Source organism: Electrona antarctica (assembly GCF_951216825.1).
Source record: "Electrona antarctica genome assembly, chromosome: 19".
NCBI lineage: Eukaryota > Metazoa > Chordata > Actinopteri > Myctophiformes > Myctophidae > Electrona > Electrona antarctica.
In genome coordinates, this window is record NC_136800.1 from 14,538,715 (window position 1) to 14,565,877 (window position 27,163).

Here is a 27,163-nt window from a genome sequence, read left to right on the forward strand (position 1 = left end):
TCGTCCTTGATAAAAAATAAAGAAGTCTCTGACCAGTCAATGGCCGTTTTATGTTCCTTCAGGCTAGAATGTAGAGTCCAATCCCATTGTCCGGAGGGACGCGCCGTGTTGTGATCGGCGTAGCCTGGAACTCGCCTATGCTTTTTAACTTAACAAAAGGTGCAGACGATCAGAAATCAGCAGAGTGAGGCTATGATCGGCTCTTCTTGGTTCTTGGCTTGCATGTCAACTGAGACTTGCTATACTCTATTATTTAGACATAAATGTAAACAGTGCAGCACTGGTACAGACATTTGAGCTAAAATGATAACAAAAAAAGTCATGGGGACAAGCTAGCACTGTCAACACTCAACTGATCTTGGCACAAGTTGGCAGTGATTGATCTGTGTCTCTCCTAGGGTCCTACTTGCCCCACAACATATCGGTCCCTAGGTCCCACTCATAGGACCCACTGCACTGGAAGCAACAAATGTTTACGCCCCCTTTGAGATATTTTGCTGGAAACTAGTTCTCTAACTTGCTATTACTATCGACTATCGTTTGAATAAAATGTAGTTTTAGCTTCCATATCCTATGTAAAATTGGCTATTTTGTGTAAAATGTGCACCACAGAGGCACAGACACAGAAACGATACATACTCCACACTCCACATGCTCAACAGCAACAGCCTCAACTGTTTATCTTTCTTCATTGAATGCCGGTGCGGTAGTCTACAAACCCAGCTTGAAACAATCTCCGCCAACAACCAACTAGCCAATCACGGTGCGGCCGTCCTCCCGGTCAATGGGACAGTCTACTAGTAAATAGGGGCGCTGACACGGCTGTACCGTTACGAGTACGACGGCCCTGAGTAACTGCAGGTACACACGCACGCTGAAGTGTCAAGAGAACTTTTGTGTCTTTATTTTTAGAAGCGTAGTAGTGATCCGCCCTTATGGTCGCTGGTGTGTAACGTAAACATTGTATATCTGCAGTAGCCACTAGCCAGTTCAAAGGTCTCCCAGACTCTCCCTTTAAAGAGCCGAGCGAGGCGTTGTTCTACTATTGAGGAAGAAGAGACCTCGGGTGTCGTAAATCACATTTCCTCTGAAGCCGATCCGATACACGGGGGTAAGTGTCGGCACTGACTCAAATAACTTTATTCTTTACTTATTTCAACCAAGTTTTGCATTCATAGCATTCACAATAGTTAGTTTAATTTTACGGATGTGTATGCCTACGTTTTGGAAATTGTTGGAAAAAGGCAAAAAGCTCAAGGATTAGCGGAATAGCGGTTATTAACTGATTAACTGAAAATCATAACTCTAGTACAAATATTAAGGTACTTTTGCCTTTCACCTTTGGTCAAGTCAAGGGCATTTATTCCTTGCTGCCACTGCACATTATCTTCACAGCTGTGCCTATCAGTCATTCTATCCAGATAATGCCACCCGATGACTCGATAGAATAGATGACGGACATATTGGTTTAAACTTCCAGTACCCATTCAAGACCTTTATTACCATGATGACTTGATGTTTTAAATGCTCACACACAGCTTTGCACAAATTAACCTCTGGCCTAGGCTGTTGAACTGGACAGCATTTTATTCATTATTATTATTCATTTTATAGATATTCCACTTACGTTCTTAGCTTACGTATGATTAACGATAACTACTTTTGTATGATGTATTGCCATGCTTTTTGTTCTTAATGCGTCTGCTAAATGCCTTAATTGTAACTGATTAATACAAGTGTTCTTGCACAGTAAAACATATTTTATTAAGTAGTAGCCTGGGCATGTTGGCTGCTGTACTGAGTACTAGTAGTGTTTTAGTTTCCTCACGTAGCCAGACTTATCTACCTTTGCAATGCAAAATTAAATCATTTGAAATGGCCCCAGGCAGTGATATTAGTATGGGCCTGGCTAATAGTCTTTTAGGGGCGTGTGTGTGAGAAGGGGAGGGGGAGAGCTGGCTTGTTCTTACACAATGGTAAACTTCCCCTTGTTTTCTGGTAGGTTAGCAACATAGCCCAAAGCTATACAGCCAGGTACTAATTGGGACACCTAAGTAAATGGTGTCATCATGTAGTGTTGGATGGGAAGGAAAGTCTGCACTTCTAAAACAACACAACTTGCATGAAAAGGTTGTTTCAAAACTACAACTACTTGTCCTGGGATTTAGCATGTATACCTAGCATGTGCCCTCAGATGTTCAAAATAAGGGTTGCCCACCTGCCCCAGGCAGGCACCAGGCAAGTGCTCGTTTGAGCCGGGAGCCGCCTGTAAACACAACACAAGATATCTGTCTAAACATCTCAACGTGGCTAGATACGCTCTTGTCTTCTGGTCTGTGGAATGTCAAATAAGGGCACTATAAGGTTCTGTTTTCACTGTTGCTACACTTTGCCCATAGCCAAATTCATAGCTTTGTACTAGGCATTTTGGCAGAAAAAAAATGGGTAACATATATTTTTTTTTAGCACATCCTGAGAAAGAAAAATGGGTGTCAAATTGAACAGCAATTAAAATTTTACCTATCATTGCTTTTATAATGAACTATTTACTTTTCGGGCAAGTGGGCCTGACATGTGGGCAAGTAGAACATGACCTGTACTTGCCTGACAGGCAAGTGCCTCTGAGACCTTAAAAGTGTCAACCCCCCCCTGGTCCTTCATTATATGGCATTGTTCTCTCTTCACCTCTGTATAGTTTCTCTCTAACCTGGTGTGCAGTTGGCCACAATTATTTTTAAATTGCAAGCTCATAACGCGTGTAGATCGGTTATTATTGCTCAGTACGAATCAGGCTTAAGTGACTAAACGATGAAACTCCTTGTAAATCAATTCAATTATTTGTCTCTCTCTGCCCACTAGATCACAAGGGCCATCAGACACCATGAATTTCTTCTTGGAAACGCTCCAAGTGATGCTCCTTTCCATCTGGTACAACCTGGAGTCCTTCGTCTATATGTTTATCCCCTCCAAGAGGAAGAACATCTCTGGCGAGGTGGTGCTGATCACTGGGGCGGGCAGTGGGATCGGCCGCCTCATGGCGCAGGAGTTTGCACGCCTGGGCACGGTGGTGGTGCTGTGGGACATCAACCAGCATGGCATGAAGGAGACCGCTAGGCTGGCTCAGGAAGAAGGAGCAGTCAAGGTCCATTATTATATTTGTGACTGCAGTGATAAAGCAGAAGTCTACAAGTTGGCTGATCAGGTGAGTCCAAGTCTCTTTGTGTTGTAGCTGGTTGAGTGGTGATGTGGCTGGATGTGCTCTCTATATGGGTGTGTTAAATGTATGTATCAAATAATTAATGGTAATGGGTCGCACACACTAAGACTGCATTTCAATAATTCTTGCATTTTGAACAGGAGACAAACGTTTTGGCTATCCAGCCTTCATCAGTGATGAAGGCTGGATAGCCGAAACGTTTGTCTCCTGTTCAAAATGCATGACTAAATAATTGAAATGCAGTCTTTGTGTGTGCGACCCATTACAGTTATTTATTTTTATATGATTTGAATGGGTAAAGCGCCTAAAGTCAGAGCGTGGTGGTCACATGAAGGTTACATTTATGTATGTCTGGTCTATACACGATTGGTACACAGAAACGCATAAAAAAATCACACCCACAATCAATGAGAGCGTCGCAGTCCCGCCCCTTTCAGAGCGACTAGGGCACCAGGAAATAATTCCCAATTCATTTTCCCATAGACATTTCAAAAAACATTTATTTAAAAGCCTCGAACAAAGCCAACAGCCGAGTTGACAAATCAAATTCTTTTGGCCGGAACAGATATTTGGAAAGATGAAAAAAGGGCAGGGTACAACACTTTTTTTGGTTTGGTTTTTCTTCTTTCTAATTATTTGTTCGGCCCAAAAATATGTGTTTATTGTCATGATTTGTCAACTCGGCTGTTGGCTTTGTTCAAGGCTTTTAAGGGTGGGTGCTCGGGGACCAGCATTTATGGAGCACCAAGTATGGAGGAGTTCCAGGGGTAAACAACACTTTTTTTTTTTTTTTTTCCTTCTTTGTAATTTGTTTGGTCCACTCCAAAATATTATGTTTGTTATGATTTGTCACAACTAGAGTTTGCTTTGTACAATGCTTAAAAGGTCTTTAAATAAATACTTTTTGAAATGTTTATGGGAAAAATGCATTGGGATTAATTTCCTGGGCCTGGCGTCGTCATGAAAGGTGGCGGGACTGCGACGCTCTATTGCCTTCAGTTGTTAAACCTGCCAAAAAAACTATGAAAAACCGTTTTCATAGTTTACACAACGTTCTTGAATATTGCAAAAAGACTGAGTCTGAGGTGAAGAGCTCCCTATACCAAGTCTATTATTTTCCCACAGTACATTGGGACAATTGACTGTTTTTAATTGCAGTACTGTCAACAAAACAAAGGCTGTCAGATCTCAGGATACCTCACCTCAAACATGGTTCTGGTCACCAGTAAATCACCTGGTGTCTGATATCCACAGCCAGTTCCATTGAATCAGAAATTAGTATTTTCTGTGGCCATGGTACAAAAGGGAATAACACAAATGGACTCTAGTCCTGTTTGTTTGAAACTTGAGCTAATGTGCCCTAGATGAGTTTGTCAGCTGTTTTACTGTTATTGAATAAACAGAGGCCCTGCGGTGGTCAGGGGAGGGTTAACATTCCATGCCCTCCAAAGCGAGCAAAGTCTCCTTTGATGCTTCAAAAGTGTCTGAGGCCTCTTTTAGACGGCGACCATCTCCAGATAAAACGGCCAAGCTTTTGTTCTGCAGAATCCTTAAAATGTTGGCACCTCAGTTGACTACAGACTATATGTCAGTGACGACATCACGTTTTTGCAAAGTGATCATCATGACTAATAACTATCAGGGTATCTACAGTCATAAATTCACCAGCGCTAACGTCATTCAGGTGATGATTCCGCCTTTGGAAGAAATTTGGAGAATCTAAAATGTGAGCAATGTTATCTAAAATTGATTATGAAATGTCACTATCAATATAGAATCTTAGAATTTGCATGGTCAATAACATGAACGTCATGCACGTTGAGTCAATCATTGTGGACTTGCGGAGTGTGGAGATGTGTAGTCACCATAGTGTGTGTGTAATTTTTCTTCTACCGTCACGCAATTTTCGTTTCACCTTGTGGAATGGTGCTTTCTTTCTTGTTGGCGGTGATTGACAGCTGTGGCGGCCAATCACCCAATGTCCGAAACACACTGGATCTAGTCCGAATGTACCCGGGAGTCACTTCTTGTAAACAGAACCGGCTGCGGTCTGTTCGGACCCCAGGTTTTTTCGTATCTCGGGCTTACCGGAAGATGTTGGGAGATAAAATGTCACCTGAACTGAAGCTATGTTCCATTTGATCATGTTGGCTCATGTTGGACTGTTACTGTATGTTTAGACTTGTGAGATTTCCAACTAGGGAGTGCCTGTTTGTGTGTGGTGGAGGATCAACATTTGCTTGAACAGCATCACTGTACAGATGATGAATGATATACACAGATGGTGTCGTAGGATGTATGCACAGGCGAACCCCCTCGCACGTAAATGCAGTATGTGTTCAGAATCACTTAAGATTACTTTAGAGCTTACTGTACACCACTCTACACTGCCCACTTGTGGTCAAGCTACAAAAAGGCAAGTATTCAGAAACTTCAAGTAGCGTGTAATGATGCCATGGGAATTTTACTCAAAAGGCCTAGATGGTGCAGTGCGAGTGAAATGTTTGTGGCTGCAAGAGTCAATACTTTTCAAGCTGTTCTCCGGAACTTAAGGCATAGATTCATGTGTCGCTTGGTCTGTGAATGGCATCGTCAGTATAAATAAGTAACCCTGTCAAAAGTTGCACTAGATACTCCTCTAGCCTTAGACATTGGCTTAAAAGTCTTTATTTAAAACGTGTGTGTGTGTGTCATTCACTGTACATTATTTGTATGTCCTTTTGTAAATGTCTCCTTACTGATATTTGTTTTATGTAACTCTTGCAGGTGAAGCGTGAGGTAGGAGATGTCACCATCCTGGTGAATAATGCTGGCATTGTGACAGGGAAGAAGTTCATGGACTCTCCAGACACTCTGATTGAGAAAACGATGGAAGTCAACACAATGGCTCACTTCTGGGTCAGTAGACCATGCTGGATGATGTGTAGAGTTATTAGACGCCCCTTCTGGCTCTGGAGCGTCTGTGCTCAAGGGAGGGCAACATGTTCTCGAGTGTGAAGCATGCGGACGCATGAGCGTGCGTCACAGCGCGCATGTTCAGGTCTGATAAGTCCCAGAAAAGATGCGCTGTGATTGGCCAGTAATCACTTGAGTGGCAGGCTGGCAGCGTGACGTAGCGTGCCTTTCACGCTTCCGGCATACTTCCGCCCCCAGTGTAAATGTAATTTATGGCTCCAACGAACTGCAGTGACATAGTCCAAAGCTGAATTAAAACTGGTTCATAAAAGACCCGCTGCATTATGCAACATCAAATTGATGGTTACGGCCTGAAAATGATGTGCTGTATGACTGTTTCATAAAGACAAAGCTACTGACCAATATGTGCACGTGTCTGCAATCGCATTCCATGTGGCATTTCTATTTTTTTTTTTTTTATGTTTTGCCTGATACTAACATCCTGCGTGAGGCTTTTTCTCACAGTCCCTATGGATACACAAGATGAAAAGTACATGTGAGATTTTGTTTGTCGCACTCAAATCTTTCACACCATCTTGGATATAATCATTACTAAAAAGGTTTGCTGCAGAAATGAAATGTAAACGCTCAAAATGATGCTCCCAGAAGAGAGGGGAAAACTAAACCAAAGTAACAGACACAGCATTGAGACGGTCACAGCATTAATTACTTTTTAATTGGACTATATATACTGTACTGTGTATGCATCTTTTCAGCATGCTTTTAATTCAGCATTTATACATTATTATACTGCATAAATGATATTAATCTTTAGATCTTTTCTACATACGAACTGGTGGAGGAATTTAACTGGCTCCATTCAAAAAGATTACTCGCCATTGCAGCACGGCAGGTATTTTGCAAACAAACTCTGCCTTTATGAAAAGGCCTTAAATCTCGAGGAGAAAACCTTTGCATCATGGGTAGCTACTAGCTGGCACTTGATACTGTGAGCGGTTTCGGATGTTATTTCCATATTTAATGTCCGTCATCATTATCAACACCATTCAATGCAGCCAGTATGGACATTTCCACATACTGACGTTGTCAGCATTGTCCTATTATTACTAGCATAACGGCTAACACTAACGTCAGTCTTAACCGGCCGCGTAATTCCCATAACCTCATATCATTCTTAACGGGCCATATAAGTCAGTTTCACACTGGTTTCGCTCCGACTAGTAATTTCACTTCCGCATTTGTTTTTGTGACATTTTCTCTCTCTCCTCAGACTTACAAGGCCTTCCTGCCAGCCATGATGGCCAACAACCATGGCCACTTGGTCAGCATCGCTAGCTCCGCAGGACTCATAGGTCTCCCTGGATTGGCAGGTGTGTAGTTTGTCATGACATCTTTCAGTAATATAATGTGTTGCATGTAATACTTTTGCTGTATTTCACCGCATCTTGGTACTTTTGCCATAAATGTGTGCGAGTGTTCTAAAACCTATCATGGCTGCCGATCCTCCGCTAAACAATCTGTGTTGTAGTGTACTTTGCTCATATTCCCAGAGTATAATGTAAGCATTATAGGAAGAGGAAAGGATTTCTCAACCCAGGCTGGGTCCATTGTGTGGTCTTTGATCACTGTACAAAGTACCGTACATTTTTCTTTTAGTGAACCCTTTGTCTCCCAACAGTCCCCAACTACCATGAGATTATAGGATTGTAAGTAACTGTTTAAGCATAAGAAAAGTATGAGGCGATCTAGCTAACTTAATTAACGTTACATCAGCGAGAGCTAATATCTGCTCGTGCCAGATTGTTCTGGCCTTGAGTAGAGATTAATATTTAATGGAGCTTCACTCTGCAGAACCCTGTTTGACTTTTCACCCAAATCAAGAGAGACAGATAGTGGGGGAGGTTCATTCAGTATCTCTGAGCCACCCTTTTACCCTGCCCTGTCAGACTGAAAGCCAAAGGTATGCCTGAGCCATTAACTTAAAGCCAACCTCTTAAATGCGCTGCTCAATCCAGGAAATAATATACCGTAATTTAAAATCATATGATATGGGAGTACAGCACTGGGCAGATGTATTTCTGTCTGTTCTATAGTTCTATAACGGGAGTGGGTTGAAATATTTGACTAAAGTGACTTAAAGGAGTAGTTCACCCAAACTATTTCATATGTTCTATCAATTTCACATCCCATGAAGTCTTTAATTCATGGAGATTCTTTGCCTGCATTTTTAAGCCAATAATTTGATGACCGATGACCTGGTCATGAAATTATTGGCTTAGGAATGCGACAAAAACTTAAACGACAGACCTCAGAGATGCCTTGGTTCCAGCTTCTGACTATTACACCACTTGTTTTCATTCATGTGTGGATGTCTGTTTACATGTAATATAACCGCTGTATGAGATCAATGCATGAATCTTGGTTTGAATACACCCTTTGTTGTCCTTCTGTGACATTAAACCCCACCCTCTTTCAGACTACTGTGCCAGTAAGTTTGCAGCGGTGGGCTTTGCTGAGTCCATTGGCCTGGAGCTCATGGGACTGGGGAAAGATGGCGTGAAAACCACCATTGTCTGCCCCTATTTCATCAACACTGGCATGTTCGATGGTGCTCAAACCAAGTAGGTCACCGCACTGGATTTTACAAAAAGGTCACATCATTAGATTCAACACAGAATGTCCTCTCCCTAAGTGCACAACACTTGAACTGCATTGTAAGTGGGAATTATTGCTTAAATGCTTTTAATAGGATTTTGATCAGCAGATTGTCTTGGCTACATCTACTTCAGAATGTTTGCTCAGAGTACTCTCTCTGTCTCTTCTGTTTCCTCAGTTTATCTGCTCTCTGGCTCTTCACTCTCTCTGTGTCTCTGTCTTTCCTCTCTTCCCTCTCCCACTGTCACTCCTTTCTTTCCCCCTAGCTCTTCATTTCTTATTGAGTCATCACTGCTGTGAAGGGCTGTTTAGTAGTACATTATCTCTGTGATAATGGCTTCTTATAGATTTTCTTGGTTGCCTTTATGTGGGTTTCCGTGTGGGGGTGTGTAGAAAGTCCATTAGGCCATGTTAGCGGGTTGGTTTTTAATTTGTATCCGATATAATGATTGCTGTTATGGCCGATAACTGTCGCTATGATCACATTCTGTATTAAAAAATAATAATTTGTCCATTCTGAAAAGGGCATATAAACACTGAATTTGAAAAGGCTTTATTCCAAAACTAGGGATGCACCGTTATTGAAATGTTGGCCCATATCCCAACAAACGGCTTGACTGTATTTTTATCTATAAATGTTCCAACTTGTTGACTCCTTTGAAAGCTTCCCCCAGAAAACACACAATCTCCTGATGGTTGCACATGCACAGTAGTGACAGCAAAGCAAAATATGACACATACCAATGGTGGCTTTATTTGAATAGCAGCCGTGTGTGTGTGTGTGTATATATATTTGTTTATTCAAGATTTCAGGGTATACAATATTTGTGACACACCCATTCAGAACATGGCAAAAGAAAATATAATATGCTAATAAATGTCATATGACCAATATATGCAAAATAGTGTGGTAGTATATAAAAATGTAAAACCATTAAATTATCTTTATTGTCAATGGCGTTTTTAACAAACGTGTATATAGGAGGGGCTGTATATATGGCAGGTGTGCTAAATGTGTAATGTTAAAACCATGCCTCTGTCATTTTAGTGACTATTCACGTATTTGTGTACACATACTGTAGCACCGAGACCTGGTGTGACTGCATCAGCCCAACAGCTATGTGTTGCGGCTCGGTCGTCTCTACTGGAGCCTATTCGTATTTTGGGTATCTCTCTAGTATTTGTTTATTAGTTTCGCTGTCTGTTTAATTGAGGTGCTCTGGTTTGGTCTTAATGACAAGTGCAGCAAAAACCACCCTGGTTAATGGACCTTCTCTGGGTAGTTTAATGGAAGGAAGAATAGCCTACTTCTGAGCTCCTTGACATGACATTCTCAGATTTTTATACAAGGCACGTTTTTGAGTGAGCATTTACTGAAAGGTACAGAAGGTCCATAGTGACTTTGAAAACTATTTACTGTTGCTCGATGAAGCCTTATTTATGAATATTTGATGGTATATTTTTAGTCGGACACTGTTAATTAGCCATTATTTACTGTTTAATGGAATAATTGTTTCTTGATATATATATATACACACACACACACACTTTTTTTTCTTTTTTATTAAAATAATTCTATTTTTTTTCCTCCATTAGATGGCCAACAGTGATGCCAATCCTAGACCCGGCCTACGTAGCCAAGAAGATAATCAAGGCTGTCCTAACGAACCAAACCTATCTACTGCTGCCGAGGAGCATGTACCTCTTGGCTGCATTCAAGAAGTTAGTATATCTGTCTCCATCTCTGAGCCTGTATGTGACGCACTCTTTCTCCCCTCTTCACACACTCTTGCTCTTGATCACCCCGTCCTTAGGGTTGGGAGCTTTAGGATTTTTACAATTCTTGGTTCCTTAACGATTTCCTCTTAATGGTCCGATTCCTTAACGGTTACTAACGATTCCTATAGGATAGCGGGTTCCAAATGGACACGAACAGGTCTAACTCTAAGAGGACTTTAACTTTAGGTTCCTTTTGTACACTATTTGTCACATGCATTGATGTATGTGAAATTTGTTCTCCCATCTCTTGGAGCGGTGAGCCGTACCGCGCTTGGGAATAATTTGTAGTTGATCTAAAAGGATTCTATGGGTCAATTTGATTCCATTTGTACGCAGGAGTTATAAAGCTTTATTTATATAGCACCTTTCAAGAACAAGGTTTATGGTTGTCCTTAAACGTTTGAGAACCACCGGCATTGTAATTGTATAGCAGACATGAAGTCCATATGCCGGCTCTTGACGTTGTGATAAAACCGGTTCTAGAAATCGTTCCAAATGTGATGGAACCGATTCCGGTTCCTCGGGATCCCACCCAACCCTAGTACTTGTAGAAACCCTCTCCCTTGACATGTGTTACACGGTCAGATTCAACCCTAGTACTTGTAGAAACCCTCTCCCCTGACATGTGTTACATGGTCAGATTCAACCCTAGTACTTGTAGAAACCCTCTCCCTTGACATGTGTTATACGGTCAGATTCAAACCTAGTACTTGTAGAAACCCTCTCCTCTGACATGTGTTACATGGTCAGATTCAACCCTAGTACTTGTAGAAACCCTCTCCTCTGACATGTGTTACATGGTCAGATTCAACCCTAGTACTTGTAGAAACCCTCTCCTCTGACATGTGTTATACGGTCAGATTCAACCCTAGTACTTGTAGAAACCCTCTCCCTTGACATGTGTTATACGGTCAGATTCAACCCTAGTACTTGTAGAAACCCTCTCCTCTGACATGTGTTACATGGTCAGATTCAACCCTAGTACTTGTAGAAACCCTCTCCTCTGACATGTGTTACACAGTCAGATTCAACCCTAGTACTTGTAGAAACCCTCTCCTCTGACATGTGTTACATGGTCAGATTCAACCCTAGTACTTGTAGAAACCCTCTCCTCTGACATGTCTTACATGGTCAGATTCAACCCTAGTACTTGTAGAAACCCTCTCCCCTGACATGTGTTATACGGTCACATTCAACCCTAGTACTTGTAGAAACCCTCTCCCCTGACATGTGTTACGCAGTCAGATTCCCGCAGGCTCTCCTTGACTACAGGTTATGACCTACTCAGAGTCACATGTCAGCCCGGACATAATTAAACCTTCACAAGTTCCCCCTCTCCGCATGTGGTGGTGTTGGTGTAAAACATGACTTATGTAAAAGCACTCTGTACTGGTTTAGGATCAAATGTCACGGACAAGTGTCTGTGGGTTTTATAATTATTGAACCAATGAAGTTATTACAAGCTTGTGACTAAATAACCCATTGGTACACATTTTCTGAAAAGTAACGTTTTAGACATAGGACAGCGACCATGTAGAATGTGCTTTATTCTGTAGTAGACTCTCAACCCCTGGGTAAGACCTGGATAATGTCATATTCTTCAGGCAGGCGTACTGTAAAATTGTCCTCCGTAATGATGAATGACTTTGCGGTGGTCCTCAAACTGACGGCCCATAAATATTGTTAAAGCCCCAAATATGTGTACTGTATAACTCATATTGATATGTCAATTCACTCATTGGGGCTTTAAACGTTGACACCACTAGTTGTTGACATCTACTTGGCTATGAGAGTGTTTGCTCGAACAAGCACACAATGGATCATGGTACTGCAGGGTTTGTTTGTGTTTTTTTGTTTGTTTTTTTAAATTCCTCATATTTTTCTCTTGAGACCATTTAGTGACTAACTGAGAGATGGCTAATTGATAAAAAGCCAGGCGTGTGCATGTCAGTGCTTTAGGGGTGTTCTATTCTAGTTGTTGCGGTTAATGGAACACGGAATCGCTTTTCTACTGTAAGTGAAGTAGTCGAGGAATGACAGAATGATCAGTATTTCCCTTGGGTCGAGTCTTTATTTATGCCCCTCTATTACTCACTCCTGGAGTGCCCTTCCCCTCTTTTGGTTATCCTCATCTCTTCATTCCTCCAACTAAGGGGAAACCTCACCGATTTTCAACCTAATCCCATTTTTATGATGCAAGATCAATATGGTTGATGCCGTGAAATTGTGAATGATATCAACTTGACCTTTTGCCTCATGTTACTGACATTTCTCTAGTTCCCTTTTCTGTCTTATAAAACCCATTTCTCTAGTTCCCTTTTCTCTTCTGTCAGTTGAAATGCAACTTGAAGTGTGCTCCTTGGAGCGCAGATCTCCGTTTGGCCTGGTTGCTTACCAAGGGCTGTGTCAGTCAAGGGTTGACATCAATAAGTATGCATGTAGAACCGAACCGATTTGCATATGGCAGCAGTGAACACCCATCAGCATGGAGTTCATTGTGAGCGTAATGTCCTTTAACACCCCCATCGCCCAGGACGAAGTTCTTTGTCCTTTCTATTAGTGACGCCCAAGACTAAGTTTGATCCTAAGACGAAGTTTATTGATATGAAAACTGATCGCATCGCTCCACAGCCTAGGAGCGCCTGTTGTGCAATCCTCGATGTTGCGCAACAGTGAGACTTCATCGAAAATCTCCCTCCAGTTTAGCCGACAACGGGAATAAAATGAATTAAATTAATAAATATATATATATATATATTTATGTATGCTAAGTTGTTAAATAGACTTATATCAGTGTGGTGAGAGATATACCAGAATGTGGTTATTGATCTGCAGTAAAATTTAAACTGGGGCTGCCAATTTTGTTCCCACTTAAATGGTGTCCCAAATAAAAGGATTTGATTTATCGATCATCACAATCAACCCAAAATGTGTATACATTTTGTTTGAATGTGATCTCAGTTCTTCTCTTTTTATTTTTTGTAGCGCTACGTACTCGTCCTGGAAGCTGTATGGCCTGATTGGCGTTTACCTTGGCATCTATGAGAATTTTTCCAGCCCACAGGCCCCACACCGCAAACTGCACTAACGCACAACACACACACGCCTCTCAAATGTTCACGGACACATACATGAACACATACGCAAACATACACTGGTTTGTATACTGGTGTGTGTATACTGTTGGCACACGCATGTCATAAACTTCACTGGTGCTAGCTTGCACACAGCCTGTTTTTAGCTGTCCTCTTCAGCTCATAATGGCCCTGTAGAATTTCACTTGTGGAGTGCACGGTTTGGGTGGTGGTGGTGGTTGTGGTGGTGTTGGCATGACTCACTATACCGGCCTACGGCTGGTTTTATAAAAGCACTTTATCATGAAAAGTCACTTTCTGGTTTGGAGTGAAGTCCACCGTGAAACCGAGATGGTGTCTTGTTTTGCATTTGATGATGGGAATAACATAAGTTAATTATCTGCCATGGTGCTTTCCCTGTTACTATCTAAAACTGTTTACATGCGCATTCTGTCATTATGTTCAGTGGTCTATCAAATGTCGAGTTTTGAAAGCGTTTAATAAAGATTTTTATATTTTATTGGTCCACATGGCATTTGTTTACATTTGTTTAAATTATACACTATCATGGTGTCTCTTGCTGAAAATGGCTGATCAACAAGCTGGCATGACATGTAAGCTCACAACAAATGTAAGCTTGTAGATCTCTAACGCATGATGCAGTCTTATAATGAAGTCATTATGCTCAAAGCATGAGCCACGCAAACATTGCTGAGGGAGAATAGCGACGTGTGCACTAAGCCATTTATGGAGAACTCATTTTATCCATAATAGTAAACCACAGTTGAATGAGGGCCAATTAAATTCCCAGCTGCCCTGCAGCACTGCTACTGAATTTTATTTCAACATTGGTCATTGAAATCGTCATTTATCATGGCTAACCAGATAAGTGTGCTGTGTGATTATGTAGTGTCTTGCACTTGAAACCAGTGCTTCCGATTATATATTATGGGACCTAGACTAATGTTCAACTTGAAGCAGCAAAGGGCCTTAATGCCACTGTACTGAGTGGAAGGAGAGCTAAGTGCATGTTGACACTGAAGGCATGATCTATCATTTGACCTCACTTGTATGATATAAAACTATTTCGTGCAAGACATTAAATGCAACTTCTCTACAGGCTTATTATTCAAGCTGAGTTACTTCACCCTTTTAATTACCTTTTGATAAGGGCATTATGAAGATGTCTTTTTAGCCAAGGACAGTCGGACCCATTATTCCATATTGGAAAGCTTCTTGTCATGTGAAGAACCACCTTAACAAATGCATATTGTGTCTTGCCTGTGTTGGGATGTCATACAAGCCTTTGTGATGGGAGGTTTTAATAATATGGCGTATTGTTCCGCCTTCAGCTCTGTTCACCACTAGAGTACAGTCATTGTTTGGGGGAGAGAGGTTTGTCATCCAAGGCTGGTAAGCTGTGAGTGATGTAAGGGGCAATGAATATTAACTGATTTATTCCAGGCCAGCCAGTGGTAGATGCCATACTGTATACCACAGGTTGGTATAGATCTGTGGTTCAGTATTTCCATCTGTATTCACCCATTATTAAATGCACTTCCTTTCATTTGCACTAATTATTTACTACATTCTCATTGTTGATGCATTTCTTCTTGTTTTAATTATTAAAACCTTTTGCCGTTTACTGCAAATAATTTACATCTTCATTGTTGGAAGCAATTCAAACTAATGTTTTTAGTAAAATGTTAGGGCAGTGGTTCTCAAACCTTTTATTTAAAGACCCCCATAACTGGCAGTATGTGGTTAAAAGGTTTTGAATTGACCTGCCAAGCAGGTCAATTCCTCAGCTCAGTCGAGGCTTTCTGGTTCCACTGAAATCTGCCATTTTCCACATAGATTTACAAAAATATTTATCAATTATTTTAAGCTTAGAATCAAGCCATCCAGGATCCTGCTGAATCATGTGACGAGGTCTCGTGCAAGCATCCGCCTGGGTGACGGCAGACTGCTGGGCTAGCGCTTTGGCATGGGGTGGAGGGGGTCAGATCAACATATGGAATGAGTTCTGTACTGGCCATATATGGAGCGTGTCTTGAGTGTACACTACAGGGTTTGATGAGGTCAGATCAACATAAGGATTATTAAGGAATGTCAGAACAGGTCAGCTCCATATCTAAGAGTGGCAGTGGGGGCAGTGTCTTGAGTTTACAGGGTTTGATGAAGTCTGGCTATATATGGAGCGTGTCTTGAGTGTACAGGGTTTGAAGAGGGCCCATGTAGGGCCGGGCCTTAATTTTCCGGCCTATTGAAAATTTTCCGGCAGCCGGTCGCGGCTGCACTAATAACTTTGGGGCGAGCCCGTTTAGAGTTTGAATGGACAGGTATCAGTCAAAAGGGAGACATCGAAGAGGAAGGACGGGTGGGGGTGGATCAATAAGGAATGTCAGAACAGGTCAGCTCCATATATGGAAATGGAGGTGTGATCTCAAGGCGTGACCATATATGGAGGCATAATGTCACGAGGCGTGACCATATGGAGTTGTGATGTGACACGGAAATTCAGGTTTTCATAGTAAATGCGACCTACTGTCGCAATAACCATACCACATGCAGTAAAACCTTTCACAATAACCATACCACATGCATGTGAATGACTTTTGACTGGAAATGTACTTTATTTTACAATATTAATAGTTTCTGACTATGTAGTTACTTTCCAAAATAGTCAGGTGCAGCATCCATTCCTTTTTTTGTGGTAGGTTAATATAATGACTGCCATGGACATGCCAGAGGCGCCGAGTTGCTACACTCCTAAACCTCTGATGTATTGTCCTTTTTATTAAGCCTCTTTTTACTGTCTAGTCATCTTTAGTACTGTAACAGATACTAATTTATGCATTCTTTAACAGCTTTTGACCTTGTCAACAATGGATGAAATTGGCTCACCCATACAATAAAACTTCACTATGAGGTATTTGAGTGTTGCTGTGGTCAATGTCTGGACTCTGCACTGTATATTGCTGTAGAGACTAGGGGTGGGATAAGAAATTGATACGTGATATATCGTCATACTTTTGATTTCCATATATAGAGCTGACCTGTTCTGACATCCATATGTTGATCTGACCTCATCAAACCCTGTACACTCAAGACACGCTCCATATATGGCCAGTACAGAATTCATTCCATATATTGATCTGACCCCCTCATGCCAAAGCGCCAGCGCTCGCCCAGCAATCTGCCATCACCCAGGCGGATGCGTGCACGCAACCTCGCCATTCTTTTCTAGCCCCTCAGGGCATCTTACTGGTTATTATATTACATATTCCCCCAGTGCTCACGGCACAAGATCTACTGATCATCCTCCCAGTCAGGTAGAACTTTATACATGCTGTACTATTGAAGAGGATAACCACACAGCAGAACAGACATTCTAGTACAACAAACCCTATTCAACACAACTCGCTCCGTTCTGTGCCTGTTCACCAGAACTTTGCTCTGCACTCCATCAGTAGTTAACGTATAAATATGATTTGGATTGTGATAAATAAAATAATACTGTTAAATGGAACATGATGCTGTGTTGTCACACCAAGCACAGACACAGGCTTTTAAAAGGGAGCCATTGTTTGAATAGATTGTCATTAAATCAATCATTTTAATGTTTCACCTGGGTAAAACTATTCCCAAATACAAGAGGTTACTCTTTTCTTTGACACTAAAGCCAGTCTTCCATACTGGCATTGATTTTACTGAGCTCTGTGCTGTGATGTAACCCTATGACGGAGGCTTATTTACTCGATGATTAATGGTCTTTTACTAAATAGATCAACTTCTCTCATACTGTACATTTATCTGTCTTTGCAAGTAACAGGTGCAACATGTGACGTCGTCAACACCAAAACGGCATGCAATGCCATACGCACTGACTTTTAGTGGCCACAGATCACAATATGAAAGTAGAAAGGATCTTAAGTTACTCATATTAATCCCCCCTAGGTCATGTTAGTTTATGCTGCATCGTGGTTACAATATTAATGCTTCTGAAGATAAATAACTATCGGTGCAATGTAGAACTTTTGCTTCCTGCTTTTAGGGAAACGGAATAGTGAAAGTGCTCCCTCATCTGGCTGCCACTATTCAGTGGCACCAGAAGTGTTAAATATATAGCTAAACATGCCCATAGCTGCTATAAACTGACACCATAAGCTAACCAACAGAACTCTTAATATTACTTGATTACTTTGTCTAACCTTAAGCCACTTTCTAAACATCACTCACGTCACATTCCACGTTTCTCTATTATACAGTATGAAGCACGTCAAGTTTGTAGTGGGAACACAGTCACTGTTAACCATCTTTCTCATCTGTTAATTTGGTATTTGTTTTACGGGCACTGTCCTGGGGCAGCACATACAGCGACACCCTGCTAACCTTTGTCTTCTGTGTTCCTTCTTGACAGTTTGCTAACCCAGAAACAGGGCCTACTGCTCGGTGGGTACATGGGAGCCTTCAGCCTCATGGATGATTTCAAAGGACGTGGCAAAAAACAACTGTAAAGGGGACAACTGTAAAGGGGAGCAGTTAAGAACATCGCTGTCCCTTAATAGAAGCCAACTCTGCTTTGGTTCTACTATGTTGCAGTACAATTTCACAATGGTAAGAAAATCTGGCTGCCAGGTCAAACGTTACTCAAAACGTTATCCAATGCAAAGGTTACTCAAAGCATTTGCACAACATTTTTTTGTGAGATCTATGACAGATAACATGGTATATTATTATTCAATATGTTTTGTGTTGTTAAAACACAAGTAAAAGGCACAAAGTAGGTTCAAAATGGCAAAAAGGCTGCCAAAAATGCATTAACATTTTGAATTTTAGTCTGTTTTTAATCTAGTTTTCTACCTTACTCTACAAATAATTTGTTTCCTTTGACATTTCAATGGCTTACACTTGAATGAGAGATTTATGTGCCTATTTTATTGTTTATCTACTAGAGTTTCTCATTTGTCTTTTATTACAATAATATTACGAATTGTAGAGTTTCACATGTATTTCTAATTATCTGAAATTGCTTTTATTTCCAAAATAGCTGAGTATGGTTTGTGGCAGTGTGGATAGTACAGTATGCCAGACTGCTCCTCCCACTAGCCAAGTGCTCAAAATCTTTAGGTTTCATACTTGAATAACTATTTTTTAATGTACTAGTTTTTTATCCAGCAGCTGGACTACTTGGTTTTAGATGCATACAAGTTAACTATCCTTCAAGTTCCATACTTTGATAAATCATCAAGTTTTTGACTATTGTGTTTTTAATCATAGGTTTATTTTAGTTTATGATAAATAACTCACATAATTTGGTTGTCATATATCATAATGTAAATGTAATATGTAATAATTTCACTCTACGATTGAGGGACAGATTTTTGGCGTCCCTGTGGTCATGACTGAATTTCCCAGGATCCATCTGTCTTAACTCTATCTCTAACGCTAGCTGTTAGCATAAACCCCAGTTCCCAGTGCCGGCATACGCGTTCAGTTTGCCCGCCCTCCCGCCCCCCACACACACTCGCTACACACACTCTAGTATCATTGGAACACGCACACACTCTTTACCTTTCGTCAGAAGCTTTTACATGGCGTCATCGTCCCGGTTCAAAGGCACAAATTAAATCCAAAATGTGGAAGGCAGAAAATCCACCAAGGACAGCGATTCTAGAATCTGATTTATGGAGGCTTGAAAAAACTCCTTTCAACTGCTTTGCACTGTGAATATATTTTCAATCCCTTAGTTTGAACGGTGGGGCGTTGCTATAGGAACCGGACCAATGTTAAAAGCTTCCGTAGGACTAAACCATTATATAGATAATAGAATAGAGTATACGTTGGGGTGTGTGGGTGTGTGTGTGTGTGTGTGTGTGTGTGTGTGTGTGTGTGTGTGTGTGTGTGTGTGTGTGTGTGTGTGTGTGTGTGTGTGTGTGTGTGTGTGTGTGTGTGTGTGTGTGTGTGTGTGTGTGTGTGTGTGTGTGTGTATATATATATATATATATATATATATATATATATATATATATATATATATATATATATACACATATACGGATACGGACCTGGGATATGACGCCACCTAGCGTCGATGTACGTATATATACGGACTTGGGGGGGAAAAAGAGTTAACAGTCATTGTAATTAGCATGTTCCCAGTAGTTCTGAAGCCCCCAGAGCGGCTGGCCAATGTTGAAGCCACTGGTCAAAGCTGGAACTGCAGGCGGGCAGTTTTTGCCCGTGCATGTAACACGAGTAAACCCCACGCAGCTGGGGTTTATTGCGGAACTCTCGTTAGTACTTCCGCATTTTGGACACCAAATGTTGCTGTCCAAATCGAAATAATGTGGAAGTAGAGCGTTCTTCGAGGTCCTTCCGAGTTCCAACGCCACTGAGCAACTCCCCCCCCCCCCCCCCCCCCCAAAAAAACCCAAAAACAAAACTAAACTAAAAAAGACTTGAGGCCGATTCTACAAAAGCCTACTAAATCAGTAGTTCTCAAATATGTTCAAAATTAGCAGATGTACAAGCTCACAGCGCAGCACTAAGTGACAATGCTTTCCCGGTTTTAATGGGTTAAGTATGTCTCATAATCAGGCCTTTTTTTCGGAACAGGGTCTTGTACACACCAGTGCCTCTATGTCTTTATTTAGGTAGTTAACATTCCAATGTGTGCCTAGATCTAGGCAGGGGACACTAATTAGACTTTTTCACAAATTTGTTCACGTTAAGAGTAGCATTAAGTAGCTAAAAATAAATTATAGATTATTACTGGACTGTTGTATCATAATAACACCAATTATTTTGTTGTTTGGTGACCATTGACATTATCTCAAAATAATGAGTGCCCTAGTGCATTCCAAGATTGTAGCCTATCTTAAAATGTGTACACTATTAAAAACAACAACAAAGTCCACTAAAACATAAATAGTGATTGCTTTCAGCCTCTTAGTATAGCTGTTTGATGGTGATATATCATGGTGTGGATTTGGAGGTTTGAAGGAACAGTTTTGGAACTATATGGTGATGTTTACCGGGTGTACATTCGTACGTGTCCATTTATGAAGGTGGCGTGAAAGCAAAGGGGGATACACTCAATTTCAAAAATCATGTTTTTCTTTTGTTGTAGTATATTTAAGTCAAGATTTGTGACAGAGCAATATTTACAATCCCAAACTAGTCAAATTATCAAACTCAACTCCTTTCAAACATGTTCAATTACATCACAACAGATGCGCTCTGTACAGTACAATAAGTTAAGTCCCCATGTCACTTTTGTTTCTGATTTGGGGTAGACAATAATGAATCTTCACTAATGCAGTATTGTACAGATTTAGAAAACTTGAACGATGAAAATGAGTGATATTCCCCTTTCCAGCTGTTGTAAATCTGGCCAGAAGGTTATTGTTCATATTAGGATCTAAGTCATGTTCTAAAACGTCTGTATTGTCAAATGATGTACTTGTATGTCGATTAGTTTATTTTTATAGTTATTTTTGTTTAGTTGGTCCAGTAAGCCATTTCACACACAATACACTAGAACCGCGCATGTACACACAGGGCATTATTGATTATGCTCAGGAACATTGAAACCCAATGAAAGGGATTCTAAGAAAGTGTTTTTTATACTAAGCCATATGAAGCTGTCTGTGGCTACAGATGACTCAAGCCTGTCATTCATAGTATTCAGTGAATTTCTAAACATTCCACGCAACCGACAATGCTACAAAGAGCCTGTATGCCACAGGCGTTTCAATACAATTTCTAGTGAGGACATCTTGGTTAACGGTGCCCTAGTCAAGTCCAGTCTAATGGTTGTTTGGGTCAAGTCAAGAGGCCTCAGACAAGACCAGTCTCATTTCTGTCAGCATCTTTGCACAGAAGAGTCATATTTTTTTTTAAATGTACAACGTTGGAGCATGCATGCTCCAATATTGTACATACATTTTAAGTTGACACGCACACGAGTGATTTGTCCTGTATTGAAGGCTAGGATAATTACTAAAAAGACTCGAGTGAAGTATCTCATGATCAGGAAAAATGATCTATCGGATATATGAAACAATTTAAAACAATGTAGTTTTTTTATTTACAAATGCCACTATTCCAACGGCAATGGTACGACAGCACACAGCTTTGCGTTTTGCTGAAAGAAAACGGGTTGCACATTGACTGACCGTGCTTTTGATATATGAAAGAGATATTTTGCATTGTTGACTGAAACATACACAGAATGTTCAAAGGTAAGCAGGCAGAATAAATGTCGAGCACAGAGGTGGAACTGCTACAGTAGCACTCATTCTGCATAAGTGGATAAAAGATGTTCTTGGACAATAATGCGTCCTCCAGGCCCCCCTTTAACATTTACAGTGCCTGTCAGAATGAAGTACAGTACATTTAGTTTTATACTGTCCACATCAAACATGTTAGTTTATTGTTGCTGGCCATTGAACACCTTGTCGTTCTAAAATAAGTGAATTAGAGATTTTGAATGGTAATGAGAAGTTTGAGAGGGCATTTAATGAGAGGGCATTTTAAAATGTAAAAAAAATCAAAATGGAGTCTTCACACGACAACATTGGCATTGTTAATACACTGAAGACTGAAGCTCTTTATATTAAAAGATGCCTTTAACGGTGCTGATGTAAAGATAACGTGAGTCAGACGAGATTGATGATGCAGCTAAAGCACATTTCATGAAATTGTAGAGTTGCAGGAACTTGGTAAGGAAGTGTATATAATATATATCTTATGTTATCTCACAATTCAAGATGTGTCATAAGTAACGCATAGATAATATAGCACTTATGTTATAACCAGTATGCCAATAATGTGACTTCATATTCATATTTTATGCCGTGGCGTTGACAGATTTGCCAGGCCATGTTTTGTGCTAAATGTTATGTGTTTTTTGACCCTTCAACGTGAGTTTGCTTTTGATTTAACTTGTTGGTGTTCTTTGAATGTTGTCATTGTAGACACAGTCAGAAGTATTGTATTAATCTGGAATAAAAGACATATTGATGACTGTTCGGATATTCAGCTTCCGTGCTTGGCTTCCTGACCGGCCGAAGACAAACCAGATTATGACTAGATTAAAACTCAACTGGGGTGAACTAAGTGTCTTAATGATAGTTTATAATTACGAATTAAAATGTGTCTTTATGGTTTTTTATTAATTCACTTACAGAAAACAAAGACATATACATGAACACGCTCAATCACTCTTCCCCAATACAAACAAGTACAAGCTCTGGTACATGTGGCATTTTTACCCTGTCCTAATGGCTTTGTCTCTTAATTTGCTTCTATTGACAGAAGGTTCTCATTTAGCTTCTTAAACATACATTAAAGCACCCTATGCTGCTCTGTGATCCCTGTTCCTTTGCGTTCACTTCCTAGTGAATAGATCCATACTAGATCATAGATTACAGCATAGGCCCTTAGATGGTCTACAGTAATTTGTTCAATAGCTAGTTAGTTAGTTAGCTAGCAGTAGTTATTAGGTTTTATATCTGCAACAGAAGAATACACAAAATACTAATGTTACACACCAAAGGGTCGCGTTTGAGTTGCAATGAGTTGCATCGGTGTAGTCTACCTTAAAAACGTTTTGTCCCAACCTGACCCTTTGGTGTGGTTTACAGAATACATGTTATACAAATGCATAATTACATTTATAATCAATTATATTACCGATGGTCTGTCTGGTTTCTCTTCCATCTGGTGAATCTGAATGACTTTCCCTCCAGCTTGTATATTTCAACCATGCATTGAGTACTACAGATATGCCCATATGGCACTTATAAGCCAATAGCAGCTCACAGGACATGGGCTGCATGCACTTTCCAAACCCCCCTCCTCCTCAAAGCAAGGCAGTTTGGATGCAACACCAGACTGCCTGTGGAATGTGTTGGAGGTCACTGAGTGGGAGCACACATGTTGCCTTCACAATTGAATATACAACAATTCTACTAATTTGAGTATTAAACATTACTACAGTCCAAATTACTTTTATGAACAATGACTTTTATGAAGATAATCATGACAAATGACTTAACTGAGTTTATAATTGTACAGAATGAGACCTCCCTCTGTTCTCCCTCTGTTCTTCAGTGGGGATGGCATATTCCCAAAACACGTGGGTGTATTGATTGGATTAAATTACTTTTATGGAGAAAGGTGTTCAACCTTTATTTGATTTAGCGTTACTGTAGGTATTCAACAGTCAAAGATTAATTGTTCTGCACAGCTCAGTGTGAGCAGGGCCAGTGGCAGGAGTTCAGGGCCCCACTGTGCCCCTTAAAACATACAATATACTGTTGATGGCATTAATATTCTGACATCAGAACCCTTGTGATTGTGAGGCCTCCTACTGTATGCACATACAGTATGTGAAGCCGACAGTACACTCTGTAGGCAACAACAAATCCCCACATTTTTGCAGTGAACAAAAATGTGCAACTGGTTATGTTGAAATAAATTTGATTTAATGTTGTTGTTAAATGTAAGCATTTAAGCAAGTGGGTGAAATTTAAAAAATCACACCCGTGTGAAGTAAGTGGTGCAACTCCGTGTGGGGGTCCCTGTGGAAGTGGGGGGGGGGGGTCCAGACCCACAGGAACGCACCCAGGGAGCCGGCCCGATTCCGGCGAGCCGCCCCGCGTCCGAAACGGTTGAGAAATGACGGAGTTACCGTGTGGGGGTCCCTCTACTGTACCCTCTACTGTACTGGCACACCCGAAATCACCATATATACAGTTAATATGTGTTTGTGTGTGTGTTAGGTTGCGCACAGGTGGTGAAAAACAACCATGCTGTTTTCGTGCTCAGACGCACCCACCCACCCACCCAGCCAGCCACCCAGCCACACATATAAGGAAGTGGTTGCACCACTTAAAAAGGAATAGGCCTACAGGGTGCCCAAAAGGTAGATTGCGATCTACCAGGATGGAATTTGTCACCCATCCTACACACCCTAGCCCCCAGAGTTGGTGTCGAAGTGTCCTTGCACAGTTGCACTATATATTTCTAAAACTGAAACATTTCAAAGATTTCTTTTCAGGCAAACATGTCTACCGTAAGATGAACCTAAATAGGTTTGAATTGGGTTTCTAGGTGTAAGTATGTAGGACTAGTAGCATGCCAAAGTTTGTGCTATTGCCATTGAGAATGCATTGGGCGTTTAAGTTAAATAACTCCGAAACTACAAATCATTTCAAAGTAAAAAGTTCCAGCATGTGTCTCCACAGTAAGCTGAATTATAAAAAGTGTGAATGGAGTTTCTAGGTGAAAGTGCTTTTTTGACATGCCAATATCTGCCATTGAGCCCCATTGTGAATTTCTCAAATTTGAAAGCACTATATTTCTAAAACTATGAAACATTTCAAAGATTTCTTTTCAGGCAAACATGTCCACCGTAAGATGAACCTAAATAGGTTTGAATGGGGGTTCTAGGTGTAAGTATGTAGCATGCCAAAGTTTGTGCTATTGCCATTGAGAATGCATTGGGCGTTTAAGTTAAATACGGGGGGGACATATTTTGACAGCAGAAACTGCCTGTCATATTTTCTCTCTTCTATTCCAAAGCCCCACCAGGTACATTATATATTTAAACTATTTTCAGCAATGGTACACTTATTTTTTCAGTGGGTAGATCTTGTTGAGCTGGTCATTTTTAAAGTAGATCTCACGTCATAAATGTGTGGGCACCCCTGGCCTACAGGAATACAGGACTTTGTTACAACACAACATCTATAATAAAATTAGGGCTATGAAAAGGTGAGTTTTTAAGAGTCCCTTAAAAACAGAGGATTCTGAGCTCATTCCATAGCCTAGGGGAGAAACTTGCAAAGGCTTGATCACCTTGGGTTTGGAGATCGCTTCGACAGTGATCGCCAAACCCAACGGGGCATCCTAAAAACCCAACGAAACAAGCTAAGAAACATTGTAACTACCATGACTAAATCTGCTAAAAGTAACTTTATCAATGATAAGGCAGAGGAAAACAAAAACAATCCTCGGGAGCTCTGGAAGCTTCTAAACAATCAACTAGGCTGCGGTCAGAAACTTAAAACCAGGTTTACAAACATAAACATCAAATCGAATGACGCCCTCATCACTGACAAGCTTGACGTAGCCAACTACTTAAACATCTTCTTTACAAACATTGCAACAACGCTGGTTAACAAACTGCCCTCCCACTCTGGGCGTTTTGGTGTAGAGCACATCAAAGCCTTCTACAAAAACCTAGGTGTTTGTAAAGATGATTTTAAACTGACAATGGTAACAACTGAGGAGGTACTTAAAAGACTGTGTGCCCTTCAACCCCACAAGGCCACTGGCCATGACAATATTCCCTCCAAATTTCTCAGAGACTCATCACCCACATAATAAACCTCTCCATCAAACAGGGACAGGTCCCCCAAGATTTTAAACTGGCCAAAGTAACCCCCCTGCACAAGAAAGGGAGCAAATTAGACCCCGGCAACTACCGCCCTATTTCTATTCTTAGCTCCATCTCGAAAGTGATGGAAAAAATAGTCTATGAACAGGTTGAAAAGTATCTTGCCACAAAAAAATAATGTATGAATTCCATCAGGTTTCAGAACATCCCACTCCACTGACACATGCCTTCTCTATTTGAGCGACCACATCAAACAAGAGGTGGATGCTGGCAAATACTGCGGTATGGTCATGCTGGACCTCCAAAAGGCTTTTGACACTGAACCACTCCATACTGGTAAACAAGCTGAAAGCAATTGGTTTTGATAGCACATCAGTGAGCAATCCTACCTGGAGGGGAGAGAACAGATGGTGGAGGTGAACGGAACACTGTCCCCCCCCCCCCCCCCCTCCCAGTGAGCTGTGGCGTTCCACAAGGAAGCATACTAGGGCCTTTACTATTATGTTAACGACATGACATCAGCTTGTGACTGCAACTTGTTCCTGTTCGCAGACAACTCAGCACTGCTGGTCTCGGACAGGAACAAGCTGCAGGTTGAAAAGGCCCTCAGCTCTGAGCTCGGTAGAATCTGCACCTGGCTCACTGATAACAAACTATCTCTACACCTGGGAAAAACTGAATCCATTCTCTTTGGTTCAAATAGTAATCTCAGCAAGGCAGATGACTTCTTGATTAGAGTGGGTGACAATATTGTCACACGGAAAGATGAAATGACCTACCTAGGTTCCATCCTGGAGGCAAATCTTTCCGGTGATAAGATGGCCACCAGCATAATCAAAAAAGTCAACCAAAGAACAAGATTCCTATACAGGATCTCCTCACTGGTCAACAAAACACCTCGAAGACCCTAACAGGAGCCCTCGTACAAGGTTTCTTCGACTATGCATGCTCCTCTTGGTACCACAGCACCTCTAAGGCCCTTAAAACTAGGCTCCAGACTTCCCAAAACAAACTGGTCAGGCTACTACTTGGCCTCACTCCCCGAACCCACCTCACCCCTGCCCACTTTGATAGGCTGGAATGGTTTAGGGTTGACGACAGAGTACAGCA

The 27,163-nt window shown here is 41.0% G+C and overlaps 1 protein-coding gene across 1 annotated transcript; it reads left to right on the plus strand.

Moving 5' to 3' along the window:
• The first annotated feature begins 809 nt into the window (after positions 1-809).
• Positions 810-14,167, plus strand: LOC306943442 (epidermal retinol dehydrogenase 2-like). Its single transcript, XM_079529788.1, has 7 exons — positions 810-1,111; positions 2,860-3,202; positions 5,984-6,115; positions 7,404-7,503; positions 8,610-8,754; positions 10,385-10,510; positions 13,553-14,167. The coding sequence occupies exons 2-7, from the start codon at positions 2,882-2,884 to the stop codon at positions 13,653-13,655; spliced, it is 927 nt and encodes a 308-aa protein (XP_079385914.1). The 5' UTR covers positions 810-1,111; positions 2,860-2,881; the 3' UTR covers positions 13,656-14,167.
• The last annotated feature ends 12,996 nt before the right edge of the window (positions 14,168-27,163 follow it).

What these genes read in the sequence shown, in the direction of transcription:
- LOC306943442 (XM_079529788.1), top strand. Translation starts at nt 2,882, where the DNA reads ATGAATTTCTTCTTGGAAACGCTCCAAGTGATGCTCCTTTCCATCTGG. An exon ending in AGGTCTCCCTGGATTGGCAG is followed by an intron (nt 7,504 to 8,609) that starts GTGTGTAGTTTG and finishes ACCCTCTTTCAG; the next exon opens with ACTACTGTGCCAGTAAGTTT. An exon ending in TTCGATGGTGCTCAAACCAA is followed by an intron (nt 8,755 to 10,384) that starts GTAGGTCACCGC and finishes TTCCTCCATTAG; the next exon opens with ATGGCCAACAGTGATGCCAA.